Here is a 16,287-nt window from a genome sequence, read left to right as displayed (position 1 = left end):
CTTTTAAGAGGAGAGTTTGATCCACTTACATTTAATGTGATTACTGACAAGGAAGGATTTATTTATGCCATTTAGCTATTTGTTTTGTTTGTCTTATATGATTTTTGTTCCTCAGTTCCTCCATTGCTGCCCTTTTTTTAAGGGGGGGGTATTGATTTTTTGTAGTGTGCCACTTTGATTCCCTTCTACTTTCCTGTTCTACATATTTAAAAAGTTATTTTCTGGGCTTCCCTGGTGGCGCAGTGGTTGAGAGTCCGCCTGCCGATGCAGCGGACGTGGATTCGTGCCCCAGTCCTGGAAGATCCCACATGCCACGGAGCGCTTAGGCCCGTGAGCCACGGCCCACTGAGCCTGCGTGTCCAGAGCCTGTGCTCTGCAACGGGAGAGGCCACAACAGTGAGAGGCCTGCGTACCGCAAAAAAAAAAAAAAAAAAAAAAAAAGTTATTTTCTTAGTGGTCACCTTGGGAATTCTATTATTAACAACTTATATAGGTTGAATAGAGGGGTTCAACAGCAAATCTGAGCAGAGAAGAAAGGATGAGCAATCATGAAAATAAGACAACTGAAATCATGCAGTCTGAGCAGCTTAGCTTCAACAGGATACACACACTCTGTCTATACATCCTTGTCTCTCCCCTTTTATATTGTTGTCACAGATTACACTTTACATTTAATCTCTTTAATGTAGATTTTAAATTATTGTTTAATACACTTGCCCTTTAAATCACAGAAGACAAAGAAAGAAATTACAAACCAAACCAACAATACTGATTATCTTTACTAGTGTTTATTTTTTCTTATGGCTTCAAATTGCAGGGTAGGTGCACTGGTAACAATTTCCCTCAGCTTTTGTTTATCTGGAAATGTCTTAATTTCTCTTTCATTACTGAAGTATAGTTTTTTGTTGTTGTTTTTTTCAATTTGAAAGAGTCACTGTTTAATTTTTTTTTTTTTTTTTGGCCCACACCCTGCCACATACAGTATCTTAGTTCCCTGACCAGAGATCAAACCTGTGCCCCCAGGCTTCCCTGGTGGCGCAGTGGTTAAGAACCTGCCTGCCAACACAGGGGACACGGATTTGAGCCCTGGTCCGGGAAGATCCCACATGCTGCAGAGCAACTAAGCCCATGCGCTACAACTACCAAGCCTGTGCTCTAGAGCTCACGAGCCACAACTAATGAGCCCATGCGCCACAACTACTGAAGCCCGTGTGCCTAGAGCCCGTGCTCCGCAACAAGAGAAGCCACTGCAATGAGAAGCCCGTGCACCACAATGAAGAGTAGTCCCCGCTCGCCGCAACTAGAGAAAGCCCACATGCAGCAACGAAGACCCAACACAGTCAAAAATAAATAAATAAAATTTAAAAATATTTAAAAATACAAAACAAAAACCGGTGCCCCCTGTGTTGGAAGTGCAGTCTTAACCACTGGATCGCCAGGGAAGTCCCTGAAGTATAGTTTTATAGAATTTAGAACTCTTGATTTTTTTTCCTTTCAGCACTTTAAATATGTGATCCCACTGCCTTCTGGCCTCCATGGTTTCTGAGAAGAAATCAGCTATTAATCCATCGAGAATCCCTTTTATGTGAAGAGTTGCTTCTCTTTTGCTCCTTCCAAAAGCTAAGGTTCAACTGTTTGGAGGGAGGTGTCAAGGGCTGTCTCTGGACTTAGCTAAGGTTTTGCTGGGGAAAGCTCTGCACAATGCCTGGGCTGACCCCTGAGCTCTGGGTGCAGAGAGGAGTCCTGGGGCCCAGAGCTAAGACTGCTGAAGCTCTAGCTCTACTACAAGATGAAGGCAGGCAGTACATTTTATTTATCTACATTCACTTTCCATACAGTAGCTGCTCAAAACATACTGACTAAAGGCAGCCTGTTTCTCAAGATTTGAAATATGTAAAGTATCTGTGAATTCCAGGAGTCTAAACATTCCAGCAGGAAGAGAAAGAAGGGCAGCACACTCCAGAGCATCCACTTTCTTAGGATAAAGTCTCTTAGGAAATGTCCACAGGCCTTGAAATGCTTAAAGTGGCTTACAGTCATTCTCCAATCTTGCCCTGGAGCCACACAACTCCCCTCTTGCTTCTGAGGCTCTGTACTTGCTGGAACACTCTTGCTCATTCTTCTCTTAGATAACTCAGCTTCAAGGCCTCAACTACAGTATCATTTGCCTAGGAAGTCTTTCCCCTTTCCCCAAAGTCTGAGTTAAGGCCCCTCCTCCTATTTGCTGCCAAAATGCCCCGTACTCACCCCAACATGGTTCTTATCACTGATGGTGAACCTGCCCATTTCTATCTCTGTAACAATGATGATGGTTTCTAACTCTCACTGAGTACCTACTGTGTGCCAGGTGCCTTCCATCTTTTTTCTCATTTAAGCCTCACGACAGGGACTTCCCTGGTTGCCCAGTGGGTAAGACTCTGTGCTCCCAATGCAGGGGGCCTGCGTTTGTTCCTTGGTTGGGGAACTAGATCCCACGTGTGTGCCACAACTAAGAAGTCCACATGCTGCAACTAAGAAGCCCGCATGCCACAATGAAGATCCCATGTGCTGCAACTAAGACCCGGCGCAGCCAAAATAAATAAATAAATAAATATTAAAACAAAACAAAACCAAAAAAAGCCTCACCACAACCCAACAAGGCACGTAGAAGCTATATCCCCTCTAGCCCCCAAGAAAGTGACAGAACCAGTATGTGAACACAGGCAGTCTGGCCCCAGAGTCCACCCTCTTAACATCACAGTATACTCTTGTATTACATTTCTGTTTTGTTTAAAAATTTAAACAATCATAAATTCCTTTTAATAGAAGCTCAAGAAAAACACCAAGGAAAAGATTCTACAAAAATGCAAAATGGGGGCTTCCCTGGTGGCACAAGTGGTTGAGAGTCCGCCTGCCGATGCAGGGGACACGGGTTCGTGCCCCGGTCTGGGAGGATCCCACATGCCGCGGAGCGGCTGCGCCCGTGAGCCATGGCCGCTGAGCCTGCGCGTCCGGAGCCTGTGCACCGCAACGGGAGAGGCCACAACAGTGAGAAGCCCGCGTACCGCAAAAAAAAAATGCAAAATGCAGGGCTTCCCTGGTGGCGCAGTGGTTGAGAGTCTGCCTGCCGATGCAGGGGACATGGGTTCGTGTCCTGGTCTGGGAAGATCCCACACGCCGCGGAGCGGCTGGGCCTGAGAGCCACGGCCGCTGAGCTTGTGTGCCCGGAGCCTGTGCTCCGCGATGGAAGAGGCCACACAGTGAGAGGCCACACAGTGAGAGGCTTGCGTACCGCAAAAAAAAAAAAAAAAGCAAAATGCAAGGTTTCTTTTTTTTTAAAGTTCTTATTGGAGTATAACTGCTTTACAATGTTGTGTTAGTTTCTACTGTACTACGAAGTGAATCAGCTATACGTATACACATATCCCCTCTTTTTTGGATTTCCTTCCCATTTAGGTCACCACAGTGCATTAAGTAGAGTTCCCTGTGCTATACAGTAGGTTCTCATTAGTTATCTATTTTATACATAGTATCAATAGTGTATATGTGTCAATCCCAATCTCCCAATTCCTCCCACCCCATCCCTTTCCCCCTTGGTATCCATACATTTGTTCTCTACATCTGTATCTCTATTTCTGCTTTGCAAGTAAGATCATCTATACCATTTTTCTAGATTCTACATATATGTGTTAATATATGATATTTGTTTTTCTCTTTCTGACTTACTTCACTCTGTATGACACCCTCTAGGTCCATCCATGTCTCTACAAATGACCCAATTTCGTTCCTTTTTACGGCTGAGTAATATTCCATTGTATATATGTACCACATCTTCTTTATCCATTCCTCTGTTGATGGATATTTAGGTTGCTTCCATGACTTGGCTATTGTAAATAATGCTGCTATGAACATTGGGGTGCATGTGTCTTTTTGAATTATGGATTTCTCTGGGTATATGCCCAGTAGTGGGATTGCTGGGTCGTATGGTAGTTCTATTTTTAGTTTTTTAAGGAACCTCCATACTGTTTTCCATAGTGGCTGTATCAATTTACATTCTCACCATATGTGGAAATTCTTAATAAATCTACATTTCAACTTGTGTTTTGTAAATGAAGTCCATCACAATGGAGCATGTGCTGAGGATTTGGAGTGTAGGTTCACAGGTGGTCCCTCCTCCCCAGGACAGGAGCTTGACCACCAGCTCCACTGCTAACTTGCATCCTAGGATCTGGCCTTCCCCTCCCTGTCCAGGTATCCATTTGCTGCTGCCCCCTGCAGGCACCTGACCAAAACATGAAGGGCTGTTCAGAAGTGCATACCCCGCAGTGTCCTGGAGCAGGCTGAGGCACTGGCCATCGCCTATCCCAGGCTGGCTGCACCACAGCAATCTGATGGGCATTTTGGCAGGAGGAAGCCTTTCATCCACTCCCATCCGAGCATATTTTAGTACGTTTAACAGTACGTTTCCCCTGCTTTCTGAAGCAGCAGCTCTGCATTTTCACGTTGCACTGGGTCCCACAAATGATGATGTTGGCTCTACATCTCCTCCCATTCTCACTCCTAGTCATCTGTGATGGGAGCTCAGGAGACACTGAAGACATACAGGAAGAGCAACCAGAAAAATGACACTCAAGAGATGTGGCACAGGACACCTCTCTGGAGACATCAGGAGTGGGACATGTTTTCTCTCTTCCCTTCTCAGGGGAGAACAATACAGGACTAGGGGTGGGGTAGTGAAAGACTATAAAGGGAAATTTCTGAGATCTCCTGATCTCTCTTCTGTTGGAGGAAATTTGGGGTTGGAGGAAATTTGGGGTGATAAAGCAGTATTTGATCTCCTACAAGCCTTTCAGAGCTTTTCCAGAGCTCGTGTGTGAGGTCAGGGGTAACTTCTGCTTGGAGGGAGGCTCTGGCTTTGGAATGTTGAACAAGACCCAGGAGCAGCTGCTGGAGCTGGTCCCCTGGGCTCTTGAGTCTAGGCTTTGGGGCAGAGGTCAGTGGTGCTCTGGGACTTTGTTCTCAGCTATCCAGCCCAGCTCTCCAAAGCACAGGTGCAGACAGGGCTTCAGTTACTCAGATTTCTTTCTTGTTCATTAAATGGAATATAAATGTGTCCAGAGAGTGGCCACATAGGTACAAAAAGAGGGAGCCTGTTCCATAGTCTCCTGTGTGCCCACCCACAAAGGGGTCACGATGATCGTGGGGAAACCTGAGCTGTAGGCAGACAAGGGAGAGAGGTTGAGAGCGGAAGCCACCACAACTGAGATGTCCAGCCTCAGCCTGAAGGTGCTGCTTTCCTCCAGAGAAAAAGAAGGAGGAAGGGGTCAAGTCTGCTCTCAGATACCCACACAGGTTGTACGATTATCCTCCTTCAGGAGGTCTGGAATGGTCTCATCATGATTCCAACTTGCTCTCCAAGTTAAAATCCACCCTCTCTAACCATGACCAGGCAGGTTATGGAATCACAGGTGACCTGATGACTCCTCACATTAACCTCTGACCCACACATAGGGCAATTAAGCTGGCCTGGCACCCAGACACTCTTCCTTCATTCCATGGCATACCTACCACTTCCCAGGACAGGTCCCAAGAAACAGCACCCTCTGCCTTGCTGGACTGCTGCTGAGCCACACCTCTGGTCCTGGTGGCCTAACTTCTAGGAAATGTAAACAGATACCTCTTGCCACAGTGCCTACTTGCTACAAGTTTCATCAGATTTTCCCAGAGGAAAGAACATTTATGGCTCCCAGGGTGATCCAGTGGGATGAACAGGTCCACAGCCCAGGCAGCTGCTAGATCCAGACAGAGGTAGCAAGAGCAGCAGTCCTTTCGGTTCAAGCTGAACAACTCTCTCATTCCAGGTACAATAAAGGTAAGCAGTTAAATGGAATCTGAGTATCTAATAAAACTACTAAAAGCTGTCCACTCATTTCTCCAAAGAAGACATACAGATGGCCAATAAGCACATGAAAAGCTGCTCAACATCACTAATTATTAGAGAAATGCAAATCAAAACTACAATGAGGTACCATCTCAAACCAGTCAGAATGGCTATCATCAAAAAATCCACCAACAGGGCCTCCCTGGTGGCGCAGTGGTTGAGAGTCCGCCTGCCGATGCAGGGGATACGGGTTCGTGCCCCGGTCTGGGAGGATCCCATATGCCGCGGAGCGGCTGGGCCCGTGAGCCATGGCCGCTGGGCCTGCGCATCCGGAGCCTGTGCTCCGCAACGGGAGAGGCCACAACAGTGAGAGGCCCGCATACCGCAAAAAGAAAAAAAAAAAAAAAAAAAAAAATCCACCAACAATAAATGCCAGAGAGGGTGTGGAGAGAAGGGAACCCTCCTACACTCTTGGTGGGAATGTAAATTGGTACAGCCACTACAGAAAACAGTATGGAGGTTCCTTAAAAAAACAAAAATAGAGTTGCCATGTGATCCAGCAATCCCACTCCTGGGCATATACCTGGAGAAAACCAAAATTCAAAAAGATACATGCACCCCTATGTTCACAGCAGCACTATTTACAATAGCCAAGACATGGAAACAACCTAAATGTCTTGACAGATGAATGGATAAAGAAGATGTGGTAAATATATACAATGGAATACTACTCATAAAAAAAGAATGAAATAATGCCATTTGCAGCAACATGGATGGACCTAGAGATGATCATACGAAGTGAAGTCAGCAAGAGAAAGACAAATACTTTATGATATCACTTATATGTGGAATCTAAAATATGACACAAATGTGACCTTATTTATGAAACAGAGACAGACTCAGACATAGAAAACAAACTTATGGTTACAAAAGGGGAAAGGGGGGTCAGGGAGGGATAAATAAGGAGTTTGGGATTAGAAAATAGAAACTACTATATATGAAATAGACAAAACAAAGTCCTACTGTATAGCACAGGGAACTATATTCAATATCCTATAATAAACCATAATGGAAAAGAATATGAAGAAGAATTTGTGTATGTATGTGTGTATATATATATATATATATATATATATATATATATATATATATAAAACTGAATCACTTTGCTGTACACCAGAAACTAACACAACATTGTTGAATTTTAAAAAAATTACAGAATATGAAAAAAAACCCTATCTATTAACCACACTTTATTTTCTGCAGGCAACCTGAAGCTCTGGCAGAAGGGGAGATGCTCTGGATAGAAAAGCTTCCCATACAGAAGAGGATAGCGAGGCTTGTGCCCTGGGTCCACAATATCTGGTCTCCTGTCCATAAAGGCCCAGAATCTCTGGATTTTCTGATACAACCTTTATCATCTTTGGAGGCTGAGGGACTTCATCTAGCCTTAGAAATTTTCTCCTGAGCCAATCAGATTTTAAGAAAAATTTTAAATTCCTTTACAATCACATAACAAAGATGCTGGTTTGAAAAAGTAAGTACACAGCATTAAGAATGTGACGGTACACCCCAGTACAGGGTGACTGTAAAGATAAGAGGAAACCACAGTGCCCTTAGAGAGTGGGACCACAAGAGGCAGCAGGTTCAGAAGGGTGCGCCAGGGTCGGAGCCTCCCTGTGCTTTTGTTGGGAGAGCGGCGAGCTGAATGAACACAACCATAAACAGGAAAGGAGGCAAGGAAGATGCCACCCATTCTTCCTGTAGGGCTCGGCCCAGGTGTTCTCCTCCCTGGAAGCCTCCGTAACGCTGTCTCCCTTTGCACCAAGGTTAGGTCAAATGTGCTATGCACAATACCCAATGGCACTGAAGTTATCTCTCTCAGGCTGAGACTGTGGGAGGGACTGTGTTCTGCGTCACTGGTCTGGCACAGTTCTTGGCATATATTATAGCAATCTTTATTGAGGTGGCTGTAAAACCCAATTTTATGCTCTCTCCTCAACTTCTGTTATGTAGGGCCACTGCTTCAAAAAGCCTCTCTATCCTCTGTCTAGGCAGATCCCGCCAGGCCCTGTCCCTGGCCCACTGCAACTGAGATTCTCTTTCTGAGGCTTCTCGTTCAAGGAGCAGACTCCCTGCAGCGAAAGGTATCAGCACCAAACAGTGTTCTTCATAAAGTTCATGTCGCCACAGCGAAGTGGAGAAAGTACAGATTTGGATCTGCCACACAGACCGGCCAGTTGGAGCACATACCACTTACTATCTCTCCACATTAGTTTCATCATCAGCAAAAGAACTAGGGAATAACCACCTCCTCCAAGGATGTTAGGCGACCAAATGAAACACTGTGTGTGGAAGCACCTGACCACAAAGCCAGTGCTCAGTGAAGATTAGTTTTCCTTTCCCTCCTATCAGCCCAATCCTACACTGAGGCTCACCCACTCCCTTCTCAGGACTGATGTTCAGCCAAGACACCTGTGGGATATAAGACAGGTGTCTGCCCAGTTTGGCTGCATTTGGGCTGTACCGGTTGTTAAATACTGTTATTATCACATTTGCCTCTTCCCCCATCCTCCATCCCATTCTAATTCACCCAGAGTCGAGAAGGAGTCTTCCACACTTGAGACCTTAGCCATCTCATAAAGTTTTCATACCAGAGGCCCCCAAGTCATAAATCCAAGGACAATCTGTTTTGAAACACTTGTGTGATATCAAATTATTCATTCAAAGATAAAGGCCAATTGCACCCAGCTACAACTGCAGCTGCTACACATAGCCTACTTTCCCTGTCCAGGAAGCTGCCTGGTCCCAGCTGGCCAAATCCAATCCTCAGAAGATGAATGGCAAAGAGGAAACATCCTTCCCTTTTCCAGTAGCTAGAGCCATATTTGTGGAAGGGGAATCACAACCACCTCCTCAACTTACACTGCCCATAGAGCAGAGGTCTCCAACCGTTTTGGCACCAGGGACCAGTTTCGTGGAAGACAATTTTTCCATGGACCGGTGTGGGGGTGGGTGGGGGTGGTTCAGGCGGTAATGCGAGCGATGGCGAGCGCAGAGGAAGCTTTGCTCGCTCACCTGCCGCTCACCTCCTGCTGTGTGGCCCAGCTCCTAACAGGCCGTACTGGTCCGTGGCCCAGGGGTTGGGGACCCCTGCCACAGAGAACACAAGTTTAATTCAATGTGTTCATCCATTATATATTTACTTACCATACACATACACATATAAAGAAGCTATCAACTGAGAATGTATGAAGGGGAGCAGGACCCCACCCACCTCTAACAGAAGGCAATATGCCTAATGATAACCATAAGTGTCACCACAAACTGCTGCTCTAGAAGTCAGAATAAAAGAGAAAATACTTTCAGCTGAGACACGGTAGAACTTCAGAGAAATTTTCAAGAAAGACACACAGCCTAGTGGTTCTCAGCATGTAGTCCCCAGGCCTGGGAGCTTGTTTAGAGATGCACATTCTTGGGTTTATCCAGATCTGATGAATGAGAAACTGGGGTAGGGCCCAGCAATCTTGTTGAACATGCCCTCCAGGTAATTCTGATGCTAGCTCAGGTTTAAGAACCACTGCCCTAGCATATGGGCCAGGCCTAGAAAAGTATGATTTTGAAAGAGACAGATGGGTCAATTAACCTACAGGAAAAAAAAACAAGCAAATCCAAGAGCTGGGTTCTCAGAACACTCCTAATTCATCAGTTACAGGACATAGCCACAAGTGTCTAATCTTGTACAACACAAATTAACAAAGTTTAAACATCAGTACAAATACACTGAGCCAGAGTGAGAAGAGTCAGGGGGAACAGAGTGCCACAGGTGCAGGCACCAGAATCCCTTTAAAGCTGGATTTGAACCCCAGTTTCCCTACTTATTAGTTGTGTAGACCAGGCAAGCCTCTAATCCTCCATCCCCCACTGGTTAAATGGAAATATAACTGGATCACTTCCCAAGGTTTTTATGAGGATTAACGAGACATTTAATTAGATACCTGAAGCACCAACACAGCACCCAGCAGGAAATTCTCAATGAATATGCTCATCTTTCCTTGTCCTAATTAGGGAAGAACTTGCGATCATTAACAACTGAATAACGAGTTCAGTCCTGAACCATCCTTCTTCCAGCACAGCACTGAAAACATCTATAAACGTTAGATGTACAATGAATCTGGAAACCATAATTCTTTCCAGAGACAAAGATAATCAGTTAGGCTCTTTTCATGAGTATCAGTGTTTGAGAGCCAAGGAGACCATTGGATATCATCTTACATCAAACGTCTCCTTTCACAATGTCCTCATCAGCCACACTCTTCAGGGCTCTATGGGGCCCTATGACAGAATGACAGTCACAACAGTCCTTGATGAGCACAGCAGGCCCCAAATATCAACCAGAGGTCAGAAGGAGGGTCCACATGAACACAAGAAAATGACTAGAGAGTAGAAAACCAAGTCTCTGGGGTTAGCCTACAAGACAGTGTCCAAGGAACTGTTCAAATGGACTTTGCCTTGCAACATTCCAAGGCTCCTGCTCTTAACCAGGTACCAAAAGGAAGCTGCCACTGTTGAGAAGGAAAATTAAAAGATCATGCTTTCAATTATCTTGCAGTTTCTTAGAAACATCTAAACGTTATTTTGAGACAGATTACCAGTAATGTGAACAAATCTGGTGACTCACCAAGTCAGGGCCAGCCTGGACTGTTTTACTGTCGTGGCTAAACACCCCAGGACTAGAGCTTTCCACTTGACAGATCCAATGAGCCTCAAGTTCCATTGTGTAAAAAGCACACGGTGCAAGGGCTACTGAACAGTCAGGGTTAGGAAATCTATTGTGCCAAGGCACTGGCCCCCCATATCCAGGGCAACTTGGAAACATACCAGCAGGCTAAGATGCAGAGCCCCGTGAAGAGAATGATGGGGATGGGGTAGGACGCACAGAACAGCCCATGGTTGTAGAAGGCCTGAGATATCTTCTCACGCAGCCTTTCAGTCAGGGTCATCCTCAGCTGAAGTCACCTTGCTGCCATCCCGGAAAGTGACCATGGATCAGCCTGGCACACGTTGGACAGCACTGACAATGGACACCATCTGCAGGCAGGCACCTGGCAAGAAGGGAGAAAAGCCAATTAACAAAGAGTACTTGGCTCTCAACACTAGGGCTGCTGGGGGAGGTGGCAGGGACGTGGACAGGGAATCAGGAGGCCTACATGCAAGATCTGGAGACATCAATCCCAAAACACACACACACACACACACACACACACACAATCTTGGTCGGCTCCTAGTGACTGTGGGTAGTGTCTAAGTAAGTCTAACCAAAGAAACAAAAAAACTGCCTCTCTAGCTCTGGTAATAAACTCTCAATCCTCTTCCATATTAGGTACTTCTAAAAGGCCACTCCCTAGAGGGCATTTTTCTCACACGTGGCACAGGAAAGCACTCCTGTGTAACAGACAGCACCTTCAGCTGCTCTTGGCCAAATGGACATTCTGGAAACCGCCCCCGTCCATTCTCTGTGCACAGGCCAGACTGAGAGAAATCCTTGGGAAAAACCTTTATACAAGGTCTGATCCCTCAAAAAACATTCTTACACAAACAGTGATTCACTGATAAAGAAAGTCCAGTGGGGTCAGCCCTCAACACAAAAACACCAAAAAGCCTAGGCCCCTGACATAAAACAAAATTCACTGTGACAGTGGTATTGGGTAGACATCTCTGCTCCTGGTCCCCCAGTTGTTCCTGGGAGGGTGAGGGCAAAGGGCCCCTCCTATTTCTGCCTGCCCAGCAGCTGTCTCCTCCTTGGAGTAACAGCAGTCCAGTGTGGCTCTGAGAACCACCTTTCTCCACAGGATTTGGCCTGGACATAACAGCCAGTTAAGGTGCCCCTCCCTGACCCCCGCCAGGCTGGTTAGGCCTCTCTCCCTGGCCTTTGCCTTCTGAGCAGAAAGAAGCAAAACTGGATACAGTGGTGTTTATTCTTCCCCAAGAGGTTCCTGCTCCCCAGATCATGGGCTGCTCTGGCTCCAGCCCTTTCTGAAGACGAGCTCATCAGCTCTTCTTTCCTGTCTGTGAGCCACCCCATATCCTTCCAATAAATACTCTTTTTGCTTGTGTGAGCCAGTTAATTTCTGTTGCTTCCAAGTAGAGAAACTTAAACAAATAAAATCAGAATAGAAAACTCTAGCAGAAGGGCCCAAGAATCTAGAATTCCTTTCCTTACTGAGCTCGCCGATGAAATTCAAGTTTAAATCCACTTCTCCTGTTCCATGTTGCTGTTTTCTTTGGTGTGTGCTGCAGGGAACCTGCCCAGACATGTATCTTGGCTTGATTCAGCTCACTGATGAAAACCCAGGCCAAGGAGATGATTCCTCAGAAGTGTTGAGACCAGAAGGGAGAAGCAAAAGGAGTCACACCACAGCCAATTCACAAGAAGGAATGGCTACCACTCCATCCACCTTCCTGGAAGCACAAGTCTCAGGCGCACATGCAATTTTCCAGTCCAAGAACCATCTAAGGAAATAGTACAAAGAACCCTCTGTGGGTCAATTCAGAAGGCAACAGATAGAGGAATCGGCAGGTGACAGACGCTGACCCGAGAGCAGAGGTGCTGACAACAGCTCAACCATTCACAAGGTTCACCTGGAACATAACAGCTCAGAAAGGTCTCAAGCAGTAGACCTGCAGCAGGGCACCAGCAACAGTGCTCACCACCCAGCATAAACAAGGACTCAAGGGAAGCAACGTTTCTGCTCCTGTGTCCCCAACCCTCCGCTCTACTTCAAGGGGAAAAACACACACTAATGAGATATATGCCTGTGGAAAGACGCTGTCAAGAGGATCCCTGAAGACTGATGGCCATAAACAAGTTGTAGCTTTTCCAACCTCAGTCCTCTGCCAAGCCCCACATCTCTTCCCTTAAGTGTCCCAAAACCAAGCCCTCCAGGAAATTGCGATCCTACTAATCCTAATCTCCTTCTCAGGCCTCTTCTCACACAAATCGGTAACACAAGAAGCAGGGGGCAGGGGTGTGGGTGGGTTCTCTTATACATGGAACTACTAATATGAGAAAAAAACCATCTCACTTCAATTCTGCAGCAAATACAAATCTTTCTGACATGACCTTAGTCATTTTCAGTTTCCATTCATCCTTATTAGTTATACTAATTGCTAATTTTCACAGCACCAGGAAAACAAAATAAAAAAAAAAAGAAATCCAAATTCTACTTCATTACACAGCCCACCTACCTGAACCGAGCAAGAGGGGAATTATTCATATTTACTCCACTGTAGTCATTTTAACACAAAGCTTTTCCAAAGCAAAATTTATCCTAAGAAACTGCCAAAATATTTTCCAGAGTGCCCATACCATTTTACATTTTCACCAGCAGCATGAGACTTCATTTCTTATCATCCTCACCAGCATTTGGTATTCTCACTACTCTTTATTTTAGCTGTACTAATAAGAATGTATTAGTATCTTATTGGATCTTAATTTGCATTTCCCTAATGGCTAGTGACACTGAACCTGTGCATGTGTGCATGTGTCTGTGTGTGTATTCCTTAAGACATTATATATATGAGATCATGTAATTTGCAAATAGAGATAGTTTAACTTCTTTTTCAATCTGGATGCCTTTTGTTTTTCTTGTAAAATTGTTGTGGCTAGAACTTCTGTTACAATGTTGAATTGCAGTGGTGAGAATGCATCTTATTCCTGATCTTAGGAAAGGAGCATTCAGTCTTTCACCTTAAGTATGGTATTACATGGGAGTTTTTCATATAAGCCCTTTATCAAGTTGAGGGAGTCCCCATCTATTCATAGTTTGTTGAGTGTTTTGTTTTTTTAATCATGATAGTGTATTATGCTTTGTGTCTTTTGAGATGATCATGTGGTTTTTTATTTATCCTACTAATAAGGTGTATTACACTGATTGATTTTTTTTCTTGTATTGAACCAACTTTGCATTCCTGGGTATAATCCCTTTAAATTTTGCTAGACTCTGTTTAATAATATTGAGAACTTCTGCGTCTATATTCATAAGGGATACTGGTGTGTAGCTTTCTTTTTTTATGTCTTTGTCTGGCTTTGGCATTAGGGTAATGCTGGCCTTGTAGAATAACTTGGAAAGTGCTCCTTTGTACTTTTCTGTAACAGTTCATGATAAAACTTCTTTAAACATCTGGTAGAATTTACTAGTGAAGCCATCTGATCTTGGGCTTTTTTTTGTTTAATTAATTTATTTTATTTATTTATTTCTGGCTGCATTGGGTCTTTGTTGCTGCGTGCTGGCTTTCTCTAGTTGCAGAGAGCGGGGGGCTACTCTTCGTTGTGGTGTGCATGCTTCTCACTGTGGTGGCTTCTCTTGCTGCAGAGCACGGGCTCTAGGCACGCAGGCTCAGTAGCTGTGGCATGCGAGCTCTGTAGTTGTGGCTTGCAGGCTCTAGAACACAGGCTCAGTAGTTGTGGCACATGGGCTTAGTTGCTCCGCAGCATGTGGGATCTTCCCGGACCAGGGCTCGAACCCATGTCCCCTGCATTGGCAGGTGGATTCTTAACTACTGTGCCACCAGGGAAGTCCTTGGGCTTTTTTTTTCTATGTGGGAAGTTTATAAACTATTAACCTCTTTACTTGTTACATCTATTCAGATTTTCTATTTCTTCTTGAGTAAATTTTGTTAGTTTGTGTGTTTCTAGGAATTTGCCCATTTTCACCTAGGCTATCTAATTTATTGGCATAATATTTGCTGTTCAAAGTATTATAAATCATTTTCATTTCTACAAGTTTGGTGTTAACGTCCCCACTTTCATTAATGATTCTAGCTGTTTGAGTCTCCTCTTTTTTTCTCAGTTGTTGATCTTTTAAAAGAGCAAACTCTTGCTTTTATTTACTCTATTATTTTCCTAGTCTCTATTCATTTGTTTCCACTCTAGCCTTTATTATTTTCTTCCTTCTGTTTGCTTTGGGTTTATTTTGCTCTTCTTTTTCTTCTTGCTCTAGTTTCTTAAAGTTACTGATTTGAGCTCTTCTTTCTTATTTATTTTTTTATACAGCAGATTCTTATTAGTTTATCTGTTTTATACATATTAGTGTATATATGTCAATCCCAATCTCCCAATTCATCCCACCACCACGACCACCACCCCCTGCTTTCCCCCTTGCTGTCCATATGTTTTTTTCTCTAATCTGTGTCTTTATTTCTGCCTTGCAAAATGGTTCATCTGCACTATTTTTCTAGATTCCACATATGTGCGTTTATATGCAATATTTGTTTTTCTCTTTCTTACTTCCATGTCTCTACAAATGACCCAATTTCGTTCCTTTTTATGGCTGGGTAATATTCCATTGTACATACGTACCACATCTTCTTTATCCATTCGTCTGTCGATGGGCATTTAGGTTGCTTCCATGTCCTGACTATTGTAAATAGTGCTGCAGTGAACATTGGAGTGCATGTGTCTTTTTGAATCATGGTTTTCTCTGGGTATATACCCAGTAGTGGGATTGCTGGGTCATATGGTAATTCTATTTTTAGTTTTTTAAGGAACCTCCATACTGTTCTCCATAGTAGCTGTATCAATTTACATTCCCAGCAACAGTGCAAGAGGGTTCCCTTTTCTCCACACCCTCTCCAGCATTTGTTGTTTGTAGATTTTCTGATGATGCCCATTCTAACTGGTGTGAGGTGATATCTCATCATAGTTTTGATTTGCATTTCTCTAATAATTAGTGACGTTGAGCAGCTTTTCATGTGCCTCTTGGCCATCTGTGTGTCTTCTTTGGAGAAATGCCTATTTAGGTCTTCTGCCCATTTTTGGATTGGGTTGTTTGTTTTTTTAATACTCAGCTGCATGAGCTGTTTATATATTCTGGAGATTAATCCTTTGTCTGTTGATTCATTTGCAAATATTTTCTCCCACTCTGAGAGCTGTCTTTTCATCTTGTTTGTAGTTTCCTTTGCTGTGCAAAAGCTTTTAAGTTTCATTAGTTCCCATTTGTTTATTTGTTTTTATTTCCATTACTCTAGGAGATGGATCAAAAAAGATCTTGCTGTGATTTATGTCAAGAGTGTTCTTCCTATGTGTTCCTCTAATAGTTTTATAGTGTCTGGTCTTTCATTTAGGTCTTTAATCCATTTTGAGTTTATTTTTGTACATGGTGTTAGGGAGTGTTCTAATTTCATTCTTTTACATGCAGCTGTCCAGTTTTCCCAGCACCACTTATTGAAGAGATTGTCTTTTCTCCATTGTATATCCTTGCCTCCTTTGTCATAGATTAGTTGACCACCAGTGCATGGGTTTATCTTTGGGTTTTCTATCCTGTTCCATTGATCTATATTTCTGTTTTTGTGCCAGTACCATATTGTGTTGATTATTGTAGTTTTGTAGGATAGTCTGAAGTAAGGGAGTCTCATTTCTCCAGCTC

At 44.0% G+C, this 16,287-nt stretch overlaps 1 protein-coding gene across 4 annotated transcripts in view; it reads right to left on the bottom strand.

Annotated features, from left to right (window-relative positions):
- Positions 1 to 16,287, bottom strand: part of SCAP (SREBF chaperone) — an 86,966-nt gene that overhangs the window by 28,657 nt on the left and 42,022 nt on the right. For 3 of the 4 annotated variants that reach the window (XM_081246942.1, XM_081246944.1, XM_081246945.1), the window contains exon 2: positions 10,742 to 10,965. In XM_081246942.1, coding sequence (XP_081103068.1) covers positions 10,742 to 10,863 — 122 coding nt within the window. In that variant the 5' untranslated portion in view covers positions 10,864 to 10,965. Of the gene's footprint in view, positions 1 to 10,741; positions 10,966 to 12,083; positions 12,105 to 16,287 lie in introns of those variants that run through there. The other variant, XM_081246943.1, reaches the window with a different exon arrangement.

Source organism: Mesoplodon bidens (assembly GCF_964165515.1).
Source record: "Mesoplodon bidens genome assembly, chromosome: 10".
Taxonomy (NCBI): domain Eukaryota; kingdom Metazoa; phylum Chordata; class Mammalia; order Artiodactyla; family Ziphiidae; genus Mesoplodon; species Mesoplodon bidens.
This window is presented reverse-complemented; position numbering and strand designations above follow the sequence as displayed.